General features: G+C 39.8%; 2 protein-coding genes and 1 long non-coding RNA gene across 3 annotated transcripts in view; all 3 read right to left on the bottom strand.

Moving 5' to 3' along the window:
* The window catches only part of LOC109472420 (mucin-like protein), a 31,921-nt gene extending 21,420 nt beyond the window's left edge, over positions 1-10,501 (bottom strand). Inside the window, exons 1-14 of the mRNA XM_019772189.1 lie at positions 10,477-10,501; positions 10,153-10,263; positions 9,691-9,804; positions 9,012-9,128; positions 8,696-8,809; positions 8,189-8,320; positions 7,425-7,567; positions 6,760-6,942; positions 5,082-5,246; positions 4,174-4,594; positions 2,567-2,710; positions 2,038-2,157; positions 663-877; positions 239-326 (exon numbers count right to left, since the gene is read on the bottom strand). Coding sequence (XP_019627748.1) covers positions 239-326; positions 663-877; positions 2,038-2,157; positions 2,567-2,710; positions 4,174-4,594; positions 5,082-5,246; positions 6,760-6,942; positions 7,425-7,567; positions 8,189-8,320; positions 8,696-8,809; positions 9,012-9,128; positions 9,691-9,804; positions 10,153-10,263; positions 10,477-10,501 — 2,092 coding nt within the window. The remainder of the gene's footprint in view (positions 1-238; positions 327-662; positions 878-2,037; positions 2,158-2,566; positions 2,711-4,173; positions 4,595-5,081; positions 5,247-6,759; positions 6,943-7,424; positions 7,568-8,188; positions 8,321-8,695; positions 8,810-9,011; positions 9,129-9,690; positions 9,805-10,152; positions 10,264-10,476) is intronic.
* Positions 10,502-12,120: 1,619 nt separating this feature from the next.
* On the bottom strand, positions 12,121-12,863 carry LOC109472426. The gene is made up of 3 exons (XR_002140368.1): positions 12,696-12,863; positions 12,440-12,556; positions 12,121-12,261 (listed from the first exon to the last, which is right to left on the bottom strand). It is a non-coding gene; the product is annotated as an uncharacterized LOC109472426 (long non-coding RNA).
* Positions 12,864-13,115: 252 nt separating this feature from the next.
* LOC109472419 (IgGFc-binding protein-like) lies at positions 13,116-15,439 on the bottom strand. The gene is made up of 3 exons (XM_019772188.1): positions 14,166-15,439; positions 13,408-13,820; positions 13,116-13,120 (listed from the first exon to the last, which is right to left on the bottom strand). Exons 1-3 carry the CDS (start codon positions 15,437-15,439, stop codon positions 13,116-13,118), a joined length of 1,692 nt encoding a protein of 563 aa, XP_019627747.1.
* Positions 15,440-20,085: the final 4,646 nt, after the last annotated feature.

Here is a 20,085-nt window from a genome sequence, read left to right as displayed (position 1 = left end):
TCCATCTTGCATTTCTAATGTGTTTGGAACTTTGTTCCTTTCCAAGGTAATTGTTTTCCTTTTTATGATCTTTAGGGGAGCAATTTTACAAGAACTTTTCAAATTGTACCATTTTCAATTAAAATGTGAATTAAAAACATAGCAATAGTAAGAACAACCAAACATGTCATTGGCTTAATGACAAATGGACTACTTTTCTTTCCAATCTAATTCTAATACATCCATCCTCACACCTTACCGTTCTGCTGTAGGTCAGTGATGATGATGGGCCGTTTATCCACCATTAGTGTCATATTTGTCCGGTCTTTGTTCATGCCCATTTCAACCTAAGTAAAAAAAGAATAGTCAGTAAATATTCATGAACGATGAAACTAAGATTAAAACTGTGTATGAATGAATGAATGGTTGGATGAATGAATGAATGAATGAATGAATGAATGAATGAGACTTTATTTCCGTGTCGTTAGCGTTTCAACATTTACAAAGAATTGTTGCGCACATGCTCAATGTTTTCACCAAAAGAAACACCAAAAACAATCTAAGACAGACTTTTCGCAACAAGGCAGCATGACCATAACAAGAATGCTTTCAGTTTTATACCGATCATACTACTTAATAGACCGGGTCCTTCGTAAACCAGTATGAACAAGTATAGGAGTTACCGTCGAGGAGCCATCTTGCTTTGATGCGAATGCCGTGAAGACTGTAGCCTCAGCCACTCCCTGGGTACCGTTGGCGATGGCTTTCTCCGTGCGCCCCTGCAGCCTGAACTCAACACTGGCCCCACTCGTCTTGACAAGGGTGAACTCTCCTAACCCGTTAAACGTGTAGGCGAGACCGTCTAGTGTCTTCATGTGAGGATCTCCCCACGTTATGGCTAAAAAAAGCAACAATCATGCATTAACATTACCTGGTAAACGAGCTACAATATCATGTAAAATCCTGTCTGCAGTCCTTCCTTGTGAAACAAAGATAATAATAAGTAAAATCTGAGATTTTATACCTCCGGGCTTTTTATTGTATATTCTTATATGCTGTTTGTTATGAAAAGTTGATGGTGTTAAATTTCATGTGCTAGATTTAGCGTTCCAAGTTGTGTTAACACAGGTCAACATTTTCATCTGCAGCTTATAACATGTACCCATGAACTTATGAAATTATATTTAATCTGCCGCAAGGAACTCGTAATGAAACAGAATGACAACCGAAACCGTTAAATCAGACATTAGAACCACAAATATTTTGATCGAAAACATAGTGACTGGGGTCCGAAATGTCACATGCAGAAGCTTGCTGCTTATAGTACGTCAAATATAAAAGGGTTTACAAGAAATTGTAGTAATATAGGCACATATGCAAAAGTGTGCATAATACTTATTTGCATACTTGTGACTTTTACCAGACATCGTGCCCCCGTATTGACACTTCCGGATTCGATCCAAGTAAAAAAAAACACCATAAATCCACAAAGAAATATATTATCACCAAAGGTTGTGCATTCAGTTTTCACTGAATCTGGCTATGCAGCCCTGGAAAACAGCGTTTTGGTGCATATTTTTAAACAAAGAATGTATTGAGTGGACCCGACCGAGAATACTTCAAACACACCAAAGATCGACGGTCGCGACCACTTTCACGCTCAAAGGGGTGTTCTGGGGCCACCAAAAGGCACCATTTCCCGCCCGAAAACACAATAAAAACAAAAGAACGTGCATCATCTACAGCCCAATAGCAAAACATATACCGAGTCGCAAAAGAATCCGTCCACCCAAACGCGAGAAACTGCTGCGAACGTGAAACTCTATATCTCTCCCCCGGAGGCAATAATAATTATAACAATACCACATAAGCAAGAGCAGAGATAAAATTATGTCTAATTGTGTATCAAAGTTGACAACATTAATATAGGAAACGTTCTGGAAAACAGGACAGATTTATGATAAAGAAATATCAATTATGCTGGTTGTTTAATCATTAGCTACCCTACACCATCATAAAACTGATTTTTAAAGATATGATTGCTCCTGTAAGGCGTACCTAGACGTGGTGGCCTGTAGAAAGAACAGCTGTTTGGATGCCTCTTTTCATAGTACAGGTTACAGAAGTCTTCATCTTCAGACAGGCTACAGCACCAGGACTTGGGATTCACGTCAAAGTCTGAAAGAAAACGATTATTTTCAAGTCAACGTATATTGCTCAATTCTATCGAATTCAGGTAAAAACAAGAAACAGATTTGAGGGAGTTTAGGCTGGGTATATAGGCCAAAGTGATCTAAACGCTGTCCGGCGTTGGTGGAAACATTGCTAATGGAAATATTGTGACTCGAAATGCCCACGTGGTTTATACTTGCGCACTAGCCAATCACAGTCCCGATGTAATAGATGTCAGCTTTTACCTTTCCTTACTTAGAACTCGTGGTGTCGTTCCTTTGTGCACCAGTGTTGTCATTTATACATCAAATTTGATAGAATCTGATTGATGCAACAAACAAACAAACAAACAGGAAATCTCCTCAGTGTATTCTGCCGTCATTGGAGTTTAGTCCAACAAAATGTTTATAATTACCAGTGTGAAGTTGGGAGAACCGTTGATATCTGTGGTGACTTCCAGCCAGGGGTATCTCAGTGTTCAGGGCCAGAAACTTGTAACAACAGTCTACACTGGAACCAGTCGGGCTGGCAAACAGAGGACTGAAGCAAACTTCCTGATCTAAGAATGAAAACAAGTTATCATGAAGATGCAGTAATAACCTTCATATATTAAACAATACATGAAGGCTATACAATGCATGTAGATACCATAGGCCACCTACCTCCACGAAAACGAAGTAATTGACATTTTTTAACATAGAAATTTGAATATTCAATGGACATTCAGCCAAACTCTCATTGGTCTAACGAAATGCCAAGCTATCATTGACATTGTGTGAACTTCTTATTTTGCCGGACAGGCAGGGATATCCATATAAGTCCTCACACAGCATATACATGTATACCGTGCAAATTTTCTATTTTATACAATATATTTTCAACTGTGTAACACGAATACGTTTAACCCTCAACAGAACACCTTCCCGGACAGATTAATCTGTACACCTGGGGTCCGCGCGGACCCCAGAACAATTTTTGCTAATTTTTAGAAATTATCAACATGCTACCAGCTCAATTGTTTTGCAAACTGATGTGGGAACCTCTGTGTCCACATAACATACAAAAATCATACATTTTGAACTTTTTCTATTTTTTGGTGAAGAAAAGAAGACAAGAAGAAATACCCGATTTTTAAACCCATTTCAGACTGAAGGGGCTTTTGAGGCCCAACTTTGATCTCAGATAGCGGCTAAACGGCTTGCGCTAGAAGTATCAAATTTGGAGACCTTTCCTAAAATGTCTCTGGAAAAAAGTTCATATTAGTTTAATACTAGTAAGTTGTTGTTTTTTTGTGTTGCCATGGCAACGGGTTTCTAGCAGGCAATTGTTTTGAAATTAGAAGTAATTTTGGTTTAAACATAAAAATTTTCTGAGTTTTATATTAAATTACACTTCTTTTCCAACATTAATAACATCTTACATAATTAAATATAAGTTAAATAATTTAATATGCATAGAATATGCTAATTTGATGACGTCATTGGTCAAAATCCAATATGGCGGACTATATAATTAGCTCTGACGTCATATGACGTCATAATTACACCAAATTTATTAAAATTTAATTCTATTACTGCACCATTCTCTGAAAACTTGTTAGACATACGATGAGTGCATAGAAACATATAAAAACGGAAATAAGGTAATGTATAAGAACGCCAGTGCATCCATTATGATCGAAAGCCGGCTGGGGTCCGCGCGGACCCCAAAAGAAAATCAGGTATAATTTTTTTATGAATGGTAGAAACGGAGTTTTCTGCATTGTATTGAGAGACAACTTTGTGGGTGACAATTACCTAAAATTTCAGAAAAAAATCTTTAGAAACAAAAAAGATATTACAGAATATACAGTGCTGGGGTCCGCGCGGACCCCAGGTGTACTGTTTAGGGTTAATTTGACAATAGCATATAACACTCGTTACGAAACCAGTGCCTAAAGTCTGAGAGTCCGGTATGCCATGTTTTAACATTATTTTTTCTTCTTTTAAGTAGTACTGAATGTAAAAATGAAATTGTATTCACCTTGATTGCCCAGAAGCATTAGGTAGATGTTAAAGGGTGACAGTGTAACAGGTGCGTAGCGTAGGTCCTTTAGTGCTTGAAGTAGCGTGCAGGGACACAGGCCTTCTCCTACAATCCACTCTGAAGGGTCTGGCTCTGTCTTGTACCAGTCACGACACAGCTTCTTGTAGTTCGTTTTCCGTGTGGCATCGCTTTCCAACTTAAACGCCCATCGTCCTTTCAGCCCCGTGTTCCCGTTGACTTGGTCGGGTCTGTACGGATCTGCCAGCCGGATGTTTTCCAAGTTGACGCCGTTAGCGCTGTTGTACCCGAGAAGGACGTCCTGGGTTTCATTGGTCCACAGCATCTCGTCTTCCTTATAGGTCAGGAAAGCGACGGAATCTGATCCATCGGTGGCCAGGACGGCTTGAAATGTGTTTGGCTAAAAGAAGAAACATGACATTGATCTAATTCTGCGCATGCAGTTATAACACTAAGTTTAAATCATTGATAAACGTGTGCAAGACTTATACTGACAACTCATATAACAAGTATCTCTTTAGACGTTTCAAAGCTAACGTCTTAAAGAACAAATCAATTTCTTTACTGAAAGACAGGCTTTAGTTGAGCTTGAAAGTAAAAAAAATACGCCAAAAAGCAGTTACTCAAGCAACTGGATATGATTTTGGAAACGTCAGACGTTTCAGCTAGCATCCCTTAGCTTTCGTCAGTGACTGAGGTCTGACGTTTCCAAAATCATATCCAGTTGCTTGAGTAACTGCTTTTTGGTGTATCGTATTACCTGGATGTCTAACCTTCATCGACGTAAACATATTCATTTGAAACATCTTTGTCAATTTTAGTGTTTTTAAACATATGTTGTTTTCAAGAATTAGGGCAAAATACTAGACTGCTAGTGCTAGACTTACGTTTTGTTTTGTGTACATTGCCTCGACAGAGGGTACACTGTCCCAGGTCACCACCAGTACCCAGGTGGGCACAAACGTGTCGCTGAAGGACTGGTACATCCTCGTAGTAACCATGTCAAACACTGTCTGTGTGGCATTATCTACTGAGTTGTCATCAGAATACACCTGGCAGAAAAAGAAAGAGAGGATCAGTCATTATAGGTACGCATACAGTAATTTCCAGTTTCTCGACATTTTTTTCTCTATTAGAAAAGTCTTTTAACTTGCAACAGTTTATAGTTATGAGGCATTATTCTGGTTGTCTAAGATAGATAACATGTCTATATACTAGTAGTTCTTTGATATGATGATAAATACAAATTACAGTAAACTTTGTTAGCAATTTAACCCTCAAACACCCGAACTTTTTTTGTGACGTTAATGCCCGAACGGGGTCCAAATGGACCCCATTTGGTTTCTTTCAAATTTACATTCCTTTTTGCATCCTTTCAGTGACCTTTGCACATATATTGGTTAAACATATTAAGACGTTTATTTTGGCATGATTAAGTGTTAAAAAATTCCTGCTCATTTTCATAATTCATGCAAAATAGGATGAGGCCTGCAGGCATGAAAATGGGGTTGACCTTTGACCTCATATGATTGTCAAATTGTCAAACCTCTGAAAACCTGTTGAAATAATTCCTGAGGTTGAGGTTACTTGGCAAACTGCATAATATTAAAGCAATAATGCTTCCTTGAAGACATATTGAGGACATCCGAACAATTTTGTGTGTAGGAAAGTGCAAATACACGGCTGGGGTCCCGTTTGGACCCCAGACAGTCTTACATATGACTTCCGTTGTTATTTTTACAAATTTATGCCGATCTTCAAAAAAAAATTAGGAGAACTTGTGGAAGAGGTTTACTGTCAAAGTCACGGGAGGAATTTTTTTTAGAATAAAAAAAATTGAAATAGCACATAAAAATATAGTGACTTTACGTTCGGGTGTTTGAGGGTTAAAGGTCTAAGATCTTCAGAATGTAACGCTTGGTGGCCAGCCTAATAATGTGTCAAAATGTATCATGTGCCAAAATGCATTATGTATATCACTTGTACTTCACATTATTGTACTTCTGTAAACATCTTGCCCGTCTGCCAGTATTAATATGCACCACAAAGAAGTGGCTAGACAAGCCCAGTTAACACCTATATGTGGGCTGCCGTATTGTCTACCAATCAAGGTCAGAGTCGGTTATACGCATAATTAGGATAGCTTAAAAGGCAGGACACAGTCGTGTGTCGTGAGTGATTACGAGAGAGTCTAGGCGGAGTGACTTCTGAGTGTCCTGTGTCCGTTCCAACTGAACAAGTAAGTCCTTAGTCATTTGTCTATAAAAAAGTACACAACGCAATGTCCGAGTGTTAATGTAACTGAGGCTCTTGTTAGTTGTCAGGAACTGTAGAAGAAAGGTTGGATATCTTGTCGTTACAATGCTGTGGTTGGTTATGATTGTGTTACACTGTGAATAAATCCACTCCTCCGTGAGCAGAATCCAGTATCCGAATCGTGTTTGCTTGAATGTTTAGGTTAAAGCTAACATAGAGCAAAAAGGTTATTGTTACAAGAATATTATAATACTATAATACTAACAATGTTTGCTTCTAATGCTGTTTCCTTTTCAGTTTGTCATTTACCTGATACCAGACTTTCCCCACGTCCGTTGTGAGATCCACATCTCCCCATGACGCTGCTACCATAGGAGGGAATCCTGCCTGTACGGTCTGGTTCCTCCTGAACAGACTGGGGTTCGGGTAGGGTTCCCTCCGCGCACGGGACTGCGCCGTCGGCGGGAATATTATCAACCCGTTATCGGAGAACTGTAAAGAAAGGGATCGAGAAAAATTGCCACAACTTTATGTCAAGACACCCTTACTTCAATATCTACGTTTCAACTCTATCTACCTATCATGTACATGTGTTTGTGTTTTAACTTGCTTTGAACCATTATTTATTTATGTGAAGCTCAAATCTTCCTGCAGGCCAGTTTTTTTATAAGGTCGTGAGAGAAAATGTAAAGATAAGGCAAGGTTTAAAAATTATTAAGTTCACATAATATTTTGAAGTCCTAGTAAATCTAAAAACATATATCTATTCCTCATTAAGGAACATGGTGACTATGACACTTTATTTCAACAATATCTTGAAAAGCATTAACACTTTTGAATTATGGAAGAGACACGCAAAACCCGCGATAATTATAATGACTTAATAATGTACGAAATAATGTGGTATAGGAATTTATATTCAAGGTTCTAAAGATCTTAATGGTGTGAGGCTTGGACAAGAAAAGTGATCTTACATAAAGGCTGTAGTAGAACTGTCCAAAGAAAGGGAACCCTATGCTGATGTCAATCAGAGACGGTAGAGAAATGTCTTTGCGGTCGTCTGTGTCAGGCAGAAACACGTCCCCTTGTTCTTCACCGTAAGGGAAAAGGATGGTTTCTGAAACAAAACACAAATTCTAATATTTATATCACTGATATGATAACTTACTTTATTAAAAGGCTTTAGTCTTTAAGGTTTAAGTCTATTAAACCTTTTAAGGACAGTTTGTCATTCAACATCATTTTTTTTACATCATGGCTATCAGTTTGTTGTGAATACTGCTTTGGCTTTCTATTTTTATTAGCAAAATTTTCAGTTTTAACAGGTAGACTGAGATTCGAACCCCTTGCCCTTAGATCAAGATTAACATTGCTAAGCAACAATTCGCAGCTAATTATGATTGAATAATGTTTATTGCATAATCATGCCCAGATAGGCTAAACGCGCATGTGACCGTATGTGCTCTAGAGGATATAAAACATAGCGTTGGCACTGAAACGTTACATTCTAGCACTAAGTGCGTTTATGCTTTACAGCAATACTACAACCTATTTATCATCTACTATTAAACCCCGTTTCTTCTCTTTTTTAAACAGATGTCAAAATAACTTTATATTTTGTCCACTATACATTTATTCCTGCACGGTATAAAAATTTGAAGACGTCCTGCGTTGACATTCTCTTACATATCTTGTATAATTGTTAAGTCTCTATATTAATTAGATTATCATAACTTACCTCTACACACGAGTTTATCCTGTCTGAGACCATTTCCATAGAAACCGTCCCTGCATGTGCAGCTGTAGCTTCCCGGTGAGTTGTTACAGGCTGAGTTCTGATGGCATTTTTCTATGAGACACTCGTCAACATCTGCAGGCAAACAGCAAAGGAGAATGTCATCTACTGTGCAGATATCTATGTATATCTTAGAAAATGTTTATTACAGCAACCATTCTCACGACTGTGTGATTTAAAAACAATGTACATGTAGACCACTACAACAAGAATGTTTACTATATACATGTAGCTATGAAATATAAAATTGCTGTTAACGATTAGACAATTTTTTTCAAAGACGTTAGTAGTTTTTAGACTAAGTTGCATATGAGAGGCTCTTTGAGCCGTAAATGTATACACAGAGACACACACACACACACAAACAAACAAACACAGACATCATAAGCAACGGAAGCATACCATTGTCCTTGGTTTTTGTGTTAAAATGGTACAAGGTAAATGGCTCACCTCTTTCACAGTTAACGCCCTGCCATTCACTTGGACAGACACACGAATACTCATTAAGCCCATCTATGCAGGTTCCTCCATTTTGGCAGGGATCGGAAGCACACTCATCAGTTTCTGTTGGGGCAAAGAACACAAAGTCAAGAAGGGACACCAATTACTTATACAACAAACAGCTGTGTGAATGTGAATGCTTAGCGAAATAACTACAGCATCAATATATAGCAAAATATGGAACACAACAAAGCTGTAACACATTATGATTGTATCATACAAAAGTATTCAACAGTTTGTGTCAATAATGCAGTATCTATTTTACCGGTGCATTCAAATCCGTCTCCATGGAAACCTTGTTTACAGGTGCAGATGAAGGAGCCGTTTGTGTTTCCACAGTCAGCATGCCGGTGACAAGGATCAGACGTGCACTCATTTATGTCTGTAAAAAAGGGGGCAAATTGTATTTAGTAACCTTGACAGGACAGCATTGGTGACACTTTGTGAATGTAATCATCACATGGGAATAGCTAGCTTTAGGGTTCAGCAATTGACAATTAAGGTATTAACTGTCTTAAACAACTAGGTAGGTAGATATTAAACTTTATAGTAAATTTAACCAAACTGGTAACCATAAGGGTAACGATTGTATTAATTGCTCCACCTTATGCTCTTAATTTAACAATTGCCAAATGTTGAGGTACCCTTCCTATGTCACACATCGTAATATAAAGGATTAGAATTTACCACTGGAAACAATGGAAAATTGAAGACAACCTTGATTCACATAATCTGATGTTAAAACGAAATAACTTAGCCGCATAACGAAGTCTGTTTTGTCAACATTTCGGTGACCAGCTGCCATCTCCTTCAGAGCAATACTGTCTGGTTCTACTTCAAGTGACGCTGCGACAAAGCTTCGCAGCAGCTGCTACAAAGCTGCTGCGAAGAATGGGGTCCCACGTTTTTTTTAAACACACTTTACGACAGGAGAAACGCCTTACCCTCTTCACAGTTGATTCCCTCCCACCCATCCACACAGTCACAGCTGTAGGAGTTGATCCTGTCACTACAGGTCCCATTGTTGAGACAGGGTGGAGGTTCACAATCGTTGACGTCTAGAAAAAAAATAAAGAGAAATCTGAATACTGCTAAATCCAACAGATACTGCTGTACTCCAGTGATACGTATAATCATGGAATTCGTTCAAAGTTGTTATTCGTTCATAATCATGGTCGTTATGTGTCAAAGGTATTTAGATACACTGTTTCTTTACAAAATATCGTGAATTATCTTTTGTTCTAAGAAACAACATTACGATATTGCTTTTAAAGTTAAGACATTTCATGCTAAATTTGAACTTGAATTTTTATTGGTAGATTTGTTTTAGAAGACCTAGTAAAAGTCGCCGTGCATTTGCTTGCCTGCAGGAAACGTTCATGATATTTGATACCAAAAACACTCACTTGTTTCACACCTCTCCCCAGCAAACCCCTCACGACAGGTACAGGTGTACCCGTTGATCCTATCCACACACGTTCCACCGATACAGGGGCTGGAGCTGCACTCGTTGATTTCTAGATCAAGGAACAATAAAATTTTTGTGAACATCAGCCATGAGAAAACCTTTCAATTTGGTATTATTGATACCAACGGTTCCGAGTCTGACATTTTACAATTTATAGGTCATGAATACTAAGTACATTTCTAAACATTCACGAACAACAACAGCCAAAAGTATGATTCAGTCCTTCATTGAACTGCCAATGACAGCATTTCATGCACTTTACCTTGCATGATCTCAATTATGGTCATAATTATTATAAAAGGCCTCTATACAGACCTGTGCAAACCGTGCCAGACCCCACATATCCGTCCAGACACTGACAAGTGTAGCTGCCTGCTGTGTTGGTGCAGTTGGCAAACTCTGAACATGGAGCCGACAAACACTCGTCTTCATCTGGAAATCAAACGATTTTTTAGCAGCACAAAAATTCCATCCTCATTACTGAAGAAACTTTAGGCTACAGTAGGCAAATTGTATGGATGGCATCCTCCACTGACCTCAAATCTAATGGGATAGGGTGAAAACAAAAAAAGCTGGCCCAAAAAAAAAAAGATTCACACATTTTAAAATTTTGACATCATAAACCTTGTTGTGATTGTGCTTAATTTACTGCCAACTATTATAACATCCAATTGCCACTGAAATATTAACCCTAAACAGTACACCTGGGGTCCGCGCGGACCCCAGCACTATATATTCTGTGATATCTTTTTTGTTTCTAAAGATTTTTTGTCTGAAATTTTAGGTAATTGTCACCCACAAAGTTGTCTCTCAATACAGTGCAGAAAACTCCGTTTCTACCATTTATAAAAAAAATTATATCTGATTTTCTTTTGGGGTCCGCGCGGACCCCAACCGGCTTTCGATCATAATGGATACACTGGCGTTCTTATATATTACCTTATTTCCGTTTTTATATGTTTTTATGCACTCATCGTATGTCTACCAAGTTTTCAGAGAATGGTGTAGTACTCTAATAGAATTAAATTTTAATAACTTTGGTGTAATTATGACGTTATATGACATCAGAGCTAATAATATAGTCCGCCATATTGGATTTTGATCAATGACGTCATCAAAATTAGCATATTCTATGCATATTAAATGATTTAACTTATATTCAATTATGTAAGATGTTATTAATGTTGGAAAAGAAGTGACATTTAATATAAAACTAGGAAAATTGTTATGTTTAAACCAAAATTACTTCTACTAGAAACCCGTTGCCATGGCAACACAAAAAACATCAACTGACTAGTATTAAACTAATATGAACTTTTTTCCAGAGACATTTTAGGAAAGGTCTCCAAATTTGATACTTCTAGCGCAAGCCGTTTAGCCGCTATCTGAGATCAAAGTTGGGCCTCAAAAGCCCCTTCAGTCTGAAATGGGTTTAAAAATCGGGTATTTCTTCTTGTCTTCTTTTCTTCACAAAAAAGTAGAAAAAGTTCAAAATGTATGATTTTTGTATGTAATGTGGACACAAAGGTTCCCACATCAGTTTGCAAGACAATTGAGCTGGTAGCATGTTGATAATTTCAAAATTATCACAAAAAACTGTTCTGGGGTCCGCCCGGACCCCAGGTGTACAGATTAATCAGTCCGGGAAGGTGTACTGTTGAGGGTTAAAGTTTCAATCATTGTACAAATGGTTTTGATTCAGTGGGAACATCACATATAAAAGGAATGAAATACACTGCCGCATCAAAGTAAAATATAAAGCAATAAATCAAAGCCATGACTTGTTTCATCTCTTCATATTTATCTGCCATCCACTTTCCGGCAACTTTACTGGCATTGACTATAATTCGACTCTAGATCATTTTTTTATGCAGTGTAAGATGATGACGATGTAACAGACCTTCGCATGATGTCCTCCCGTCACCAGTATAACCACTGGGGCACCGGCACGTGTACGAGCCGTACGGAGAGTTGATGCACCTCGCGTTAGTCACACAGGCTGGCCGGCCCAAGCAATAGTCTAAACCGTCTTCGCATTCATTGATATCTGAAAAAGAATATGATTATGTAACGTACGTAACTTGATAAACCGACATCAAGTAAAAGGCATGGTGCTTGGCTTCAAATACCTAATATTCAAAGAAACCAGACGATTTTACAAACTGGTAAGTTGCTTTAAACTTAAAGTAGTACATGTATATAAAAGAACATGCTTATGAGCTTACCTCGGCAAAACTGGGAAAGACCAAAAAATCCGTATCCTGTGTTGCAGTCACACTTCTGAATGTCGCCATCAACAAAACAGCTTCCAAACCCACAGAACCGGATACAGGGGGTCATCGCTGAAAATTAAGATCAAAAGATATACCGGTACGTTAATACCTATAATGTTATTGTTAGAACTAGTGTAACTGTGCAAACTTTTTCATTATAACACTGACCGTTAAAGGGATTATTCATGAATTATATATCGTTGCATACCTTCACAACTTAGCAATGTGCCCTTCCATTCCCCATCGCTGCCACAGGTAAGCGTTGTGGTCCCGTTCCCGGACTGAAATCCCGTCTTGCAGCGGTAAGTTGCCACGGAGCCAGTGGTCGTGGCGGTCAGACTTACCTCAGTATGGGAGGGCAGCAATGGACATCCGCAGTCCGTAACTGAAGAGAAAATTTTGAATACAAGCGATGTACATTGCAGAACAATTAAACTGTTCTCCAACTCAACCTTCTCTCTGCAGAGACGAGGGCGATATCCATTTTCAATGACCTTTGCTGGTATTGCACGTGTATGAGTCACGTGTTGTGCGTGACTGAGACAGAGTAGTTCAGTCGCAAATCTTTCTTAGTTGAAAGCAGTTCAGAGGACAAACAAGCCGTTCTATCTTAGAATGGATGTCATCTCTAAGCTTACAAGGAGAGAAAAATCGTTTTTCCATCTCTGTGACATTAGCTAGGAAAATGTCATATTTTATCCTCCCAACACCTGCTTTGCGAAAACCCAAGATTAACCTATTGACCTTATAGTCGGCAACTTGTGCGAACTGTATCATATCTGCATTGCCAACAAAAATTATTGTTGCTCCATCGCCCCAAATGCATATATATATATATATATATACAAACTCTTTTAATCGTTCGCCAATTCAGCCAAATAATCTGATAGTTTGATGCAAAATTGAAAAAAAAAACATACCAGCTGTTGTAGCCATCGTCCCACTTTCGTCTGGTGAAGTTGAAAGCTGAGTTGTCGTGATATTTATTGGCAATGTTGTTGTGGTAGGCTCTGTTGGTTTGACTGTTGTTGTGGTCGGCTCTGTTGTTGTGACTGTTGTCGGCTCTGTTGTTGTGACTGTTGTTGTGGTCGGCTCTGTTGTTGTGACTGTTGTTGTGGTCGGCTCTGTTGTTGTGACTGTTGTTGTGGTCGTGTTGAACACTGCAGTCGTCAGGTCTGCTGTCGTGTTAAATGAAGTGGTCGGCTCTGTTGTCGTGTTGGATAATAGATCGGTCGGCTCCTTTGTCGTGTTCAATGATAGAGTAGTCGTCTCTGCTGCAGTGTCAGCTAAATCTTCATCAATGAGACCGTCACTGTCATCATCTCTGGGGATTCAAATTTTTTATGTTGATACCAAGACAAGAGGTCTAGTTTCTGATTGATACGTTTCGTCCCAAGAGAAGGAAAAGGTCGAAGTGTGAAAAGATTATTGATAGATATTATATATATATATATATATATATATATATATATATATATATATATATATATATATATATATATATATATATATATATATATATATATATTGGAATAAAAGATTGGGATTCTAATTATCGGGCAAAAGCTGTGATATAAGAAAAGTGAAACACGAGTCTTACATTCCGTTCAGTTGCTCCTCGTCCACCAGTTGGTCACAGTCGTTGTCGACGCGGTCGCCGGCTATTGGTTCTGCGACGTCACATCCGCCTGGGATGTTGGCCAGTCGGAGACCCAGGGGAAAACCCACGGAGTCATAAGAGGAGAAGTCGTAATAAGTAAGGGAGAAGATGACATTCGCGGATTCGTGCTTGACCTTGTGTGTTCCCTTAGTGTCGATGTGAAGCTGCGTAGCGGACAAATCAGAGTCTGGGATGGGTGCCCAGGTCGTGTTGGAAGGTAGCGGGTTGCCGTCATACGTCAGCCCGGACGTTTCTGACGTCTTGATGACGATGTTAACGTAGCTTGTGGAGTATCCTGCGTCGACAGTGGGGAAGGTGTAGTCAGCGGCAAACTGCTCCACCGACGGCAGGTACATCATAAAGGGATCCCCTGTAATGCCGTCCGATTCCAGCCCCTTGCTGTACTGCAGTACCATGATCGGCTGAGATGACGTGATGGACTTGTAGGTGCTGGACGAAAAGTCCAGCTCCCAGAACTCGCCTGCGTCCAGCGTACGAGGCGATATACCGGTGACGTTGACAGTGGTGCCGTTTCTGGCCGCCACGAGGCGGAAAATATCCCCTGCTCGACGCCCGGCTAGCGCAACCGTGACGAAGCGACGTCCCCAGGTGTTGACGGGCGGGATGTGCTCAACTAGGTGATCACATGCCCGATACTGGTTCGGTACATTTGTACACCGCACGCCAGACATGACGGACACGGGCTTATCGGATACAATGTGGGTACCTGTAAGGTCCGACTGGTACTCACCCTGAAACTGCATAGCCTCCAGACGGTCTAGCGAAAACGTGATGACGCTTCCAGAATAGTGGTACTTGTTGTCATGGTACACAGTCCCCTTCAAAGTGACGCTGATTAAAGTGTCGCTTTCAACACCGAAGATGGCGAATTCGGACGGATTGTACTGAAATGCAGAAGTGTAGGAAGCTACAAAATACTCTCTGCCGAGAACGTCCACAGGAAGACCCAGGAAACCGTCTGTGCTGCCACTCTGCTTGTTCGCGCCGTACAGGATGATTTCGCGGTCGGCGGTGACGAGGACGCCTTTCTGAGCCCGCTCGTGTCCCCTGAGCATGATGGAATGTGGCAGGGTGACCACCTGTACAGCTGTGTCAGTCACGATAAACTGCTCCGAGTAGTTGGCACCTGGGGCAGTGATGGTGACGATGGCGGGTTCTGAACTCGGGTTGATAAGGAGCAGCTCGAGTTTGGTTTCGCTGTCTCCGTGGTTCTGCAGGAAGCCGACCACAAACTCTGTTCCTCTGTTGTCCGGATACGTCAGCACTGACATAAGGCAACGTCACATGTTAGTTTCAGGTTCAGTTTATTTGTTTTACCAGTAATTACAACTCAGGCCTGCTTTTCAGGGAATCAAAACAAATACACAGTACATATAATTAAACAATTAGTAAAATACAATATATTCAAAATCAACTAAATCAAGTCTTGTTCTTAATGACCTGTTGCTGTAGCGGAAGGGTGTTCCAGAGGTACATAGTACTGCAGACTGCTAAGTATAGTAACTCTTGCTGGTGGACAGAAGAGTAGGTGGGGGTCGTAGTCCCTAAGACGCTTTTACTCTTATCGAGTAGTCCGCGTACAGTTATGATTATATATTTTGAACTTCAAGTTGTGTGTGAATAAAGGGGAATACAATGCAGCAAAATTGCTGTCTAGAGGATGATAAAAAAGTTTTTAGATTTTCTTTTCTAGGAAAGTGCTACATCGGGTTATATGTTCACATGATATTCAGAAGTTGTACACAGTATGGTAATACCATGCACAACTAGAGTTCGGAGGGGTCATGCCTTCGACAGTGTGATATTGTTTTGGTGGGTGTTGTGTGTATGTATAGTGTGGGCTTTTTGAAGATGATTATCGTAGGTATAGTGGTCAGAGAGTCATTTTGTGAACGAAGCAACATACTATACTATTTCTCTAGCCTGTGCCATGTCTTTCTACGGAAATACGGAATGTAGAATTCGTCATTTGGTACAGGGGTGCCTTAAGCATATGCTCAAAGAATGACATTTGCAGCTTTGGCATACATCACTTGAAAATGGTGTGAAGCAGGTCTTTTCTGCTATTTTCAGACAAAAATGTGCATTTTTGGCTCCTGTGACCTAATATTACAACCAAATGACCTACAATTTGGTATATGAGTGCCTTAGGCGTATGCCCAAAGAACTATACTCACATTTTTGGTATTTGTTTAAATTTGTGTAAAATAAGTTTTTTCTGCTCTTTCCAGACAAAATGCTTTTATGCTCTTGTATTAAAACCAAACGACCTGAAATTTGTTATAGATGTGTCTTAGGCAAATGCCAAATGAACTTAAGACATAGTTTGGCATATACCACTATAAAATTGTGTAAAATGGGTCTTTTTTGCTATGCCCAAAGAACAGAGCTAGCAATGCTGTAAGGTAGCAGCACACAGTATTAATGGGCGACCCCGGGGTCTGTGACGCGGTTATAGAAAGTAGTCCAGCGAATATTCTTGAAGGCTGGGTAGAAAGCCTGGTAAGAGCGCCAGCCAGACGTAGATTGCGCTGTGTAGTGTAGGAATGTATCGGGTTTGAGACTGTATGATTTGAATTGTGAAGGTTTTGCAGTTCGTGTATAAATGTGCCGTATTACGCAACTGGCTTTCCGGGTGAGTCGGCTGCAGTTCAGGTCACGTCCGTAGAGGGCGATTTCAAAGTGTACTGCACGAGCAGATACGCCGACAGGATTTTTTGGTTTCTAGATATTTTGTAGTTTGTGCCTTCTTCTCAAAAAAATTCGATTTACGTATTTGTGAAGTGCACCCTACTATAATTTTTATCGCGTCGAAGTGAGTCATCCTGGGGTCCTTAACTATAGACATCCCCATTGGGCGAAAACTATGTTCTGCTACCGTAAGGGGAGGGACCAGCAAATCGGCATGCGCAGAACTAGCAGTGTGTACATTTATTTTGGTATTTCTTTTGTAGATAATTTTTTTCCTGGGCAAATTTTGCTCAGAAAGGCCCAGTTTTCTGGTAAGAAGGACATAAGAATGTATATTTTAAGATATGGCGAAAAAGTGTGACATTTTTCATGGTTTGACCTGTTATTGACCTCTAAATACCTGTGATCTGTGTGGACTGTGCCGGTATCCATTAACTGATGGCCTGCTGGGGCTAACACTCCCCTTTGTTTATTTCAGGCTTAGAGGCAAAACAGATGAGTTTGTAATAGCCTATTACCCGGATGGTAAAAGGAGTCATTGTTGGCCTCCTGTTAGAGGAAGCCACTATTACTTAAGTTTTAAGCTATACATATCTGTTCATGATTACCTTTGCCAAGAATTGACGAAGGTTATGTTTTACTGGCCGTGTGTCTGTCTGTCTGTCTGTCTGTCTGTATTTCTGTCAACAGCATAACTTGAGAAAGCTTCGATGGACTATCTTGATATTTGGTAGGTAGGTAGGTCTTGATGAGACCTGGAAATGATTAGATTTTGGACCCCCTAGCGGTTTGTAATGGTACTGCAGCAGAACTTCCGGTTTTGATATCTCATGATCTACACACGCTGGGGTGACGAAATTTAGATGGTTGGTAGCTCTTTTACTGGGGAATAAGTGGCGTGAGTTTGGGCCCCCTAGCGGCTTACTCAGAAACTCTGTTTGAAAATATTCAAAAGAGGATAAGTCAAGAACCGGTTGAAGGATCGTCGTGCTTTTGGTATGTAGGTAGCTTACGTGATGCTTGGTATAATTATGCGGCGATTATGCAAACCTGGATGTAATTTGCATAATTAATGGAGAAATTCTATAAATCAGCTGCATTACATTATATGACTATTCAAGCGTGTGACATGTAATTGAGAACGAAAGAAACACAGGCAGATATTATGTAAATTAACACTTAATTTACATAATTAATGAGAAAATGTAATAATTCCATAATGCTAACTGCCTGGGATTTCATACTTGGGGTTGCTGGTGTCTTTTCCAAATTTAAAGTGACCAGTGTTACTACAGTAACGTACGGACTTCCCACGACGTCCATTTCCGAACTTGATCTTGCTATCGTCAACGGTAACTTGCTCGCAAAAAATCGTGAACATCTATTTGCAGATTCTCGAATTATCCCGCTAACAACAATAACGACCACCACAAAAGGTCAAATTCAATGACATGGGAACCCCCCACGAGGCCCATATCGGAACTTGACCTCCGTATTCTAAACGGCGACTTGCCCACTGAAAATCATAGACAACCACTTAAGGATTCCCGAGTTATCCTGGGAACAAAAAACGCAAACACAAAAGGTCAGCTCCAGTCACTTAAGAGCCCCCCCCCCACGAAGCCCATTTCTGGCCTTCACAATGCCCATCACTATGCCTGCCAAAAATCATGAACCACGGACCATGCCTTCAAACTTTTTATACCGTACATAATCTGCAAAACAGTGCAAAAACGATTTAATAGCCTTCTGTCGAAGGCAATAAAACGCGAGATTGGACAGTTAACCTTACCAAGGTTGTGCGAATATTTAAGCTTCCTGTCGTGTGATTCACCCGGCTTGACAGTAGCCAACTGAGTGACGTAACCTGGACTAGTAATGTGGCAATTTTTGTGCGGTTGTCTTCTTAAATACAGGTAACCCTACTCATGCCGTTTAAAATTACTGTTTACTGCGAGTCCCGGGTACATGTCATGTGTGCGGGTCCCGTATGTATTCGACATGGGAAATGGTGTATTCAGAACGTTCTCTATCGAGCATTGTCGGCTATCGGACGTGCTGTTTACCGTGCAGTCATGTGCGCTGATTGGTACGATAATCATTTAAGCTTACGTTTCCATATTTGGTTTAACCCTAACAGTACACCTTCCCGGACTGATTAATCTGTACACCTGGGGTCCGCGCGGACCCCAAGACAGTTTTTTGCTAATTTTTTTAGAAATTATCAACATACTACCAGCTCAATTGTTTTGGAAATTAATATGTGAACCTCTGAGTCCACATTACGTAAAAAAATCATACATTTTGACCTTTTCCTATTTTTTGGTGAAGAAAAGACAAAAGGAAGAAATACCCGATTTTTAAACCTTATTCAGACCGAGTGGTCTTTTGAGGCCAGCGCCAACATTAATCTTAAATAGCGCCTGAATGGCTTGAGCTAGAACCATCAAATTTGGTTTGTATCTGGAAAAATTTTTGTATTAGTTAAATAAGTTGATTTTTTTTTTGTGTTGCCATGGCAGTAATTTTGGTTTTAACATAAAGATTTTCTGGGTTTTATATAAATAACACTTTCTTTCTGACATTATTAGCATCTTACAGAATTAAAGATAAGTTAAATCATTTAATATTCATAATTTATGCTAATTTGATGACGTCATTGGTCAAAATCCAAGATGGCGGACCATATTATTAGCTCTGTCGTCATATGACGCCATAATCACACAAAAGTTATTAGAATTTAATTCTATTAGTACACCATTCTCTGAAAACTTGGTGGCCATACGATAAGTGCATAAAAAAACATCTAAAAACGGAAATAAAGTAAAGTATAAAAACGCCAGTGTATCCATTACGATCGAAAGCCGGCTGGGGTCCGCGTGGACCCCAAAAGAAAATCAGATATAAAAAATTTTAGAAATGGGGGAAACTGAGTTTTCTGCACTGTATCGAGGGACAACTTTGTGGGTGACAATGACCTGAAATTTCAGAAAATAATCCTAAGAAAGAAAAAAAAAATATTACAAAATATATAGTGCTGGGGTCCGCGCGGACCCCAGCACTGTTTAGGGTTAACCACGCTAGGGCGCCCGGCCTTCAGTGTGAGTGCTAATCTCCCTACATATAGCTTCAGTGTAAAACCATCACGGCGGTCTGTCACTATGGCATTCTTTCCCATTGCTGGGGGCGTTCGATAAAGTATCGGGTTACAAGACGCAATTTTGGG

The sequence above is a fragment of the Branchiostoma belcheri genome, unplaced genomic scaffold (assembly GCF_001625305.1).
Source record: "Branchiostoma belcheri isolate BF01 breed outbred unplaced genomic scaffold, Haploidv18h27 scaffold274, whole genome shotgun sequence".
In the NCBI taxonomy this organism is placed as follows: Eukaryota; Metazoa; Chordata; class Leptocardii; order Amphioxiformes; family Branchiostomatidae; genus Branchiostoma; species Branchiostoma belcheri.
Note: the sequence above shows the minus strand (reverse complement) of the source record. Positions and strands in the feature narration are given on the sequence as shown.

What these genes read in the sequence shown, in the direction of transcription:
- LOC109472419 (XM_019772188.1), bottom strand. Translation starts at nt 15,439, where the DNA reads ATGTCAGTGCTGACGTATCCGGACAACAGAGGAACAGAGTTTGTGGTC. An exon ending in AACATCCCAGGCGGATGTGA is followed by an intron (nt 13,821 to 14,165) that starts CGTCGCAGAACC and finishes ATAAAAAATTTG; the next exon opens with AATCCCCAGAGATGATGACA.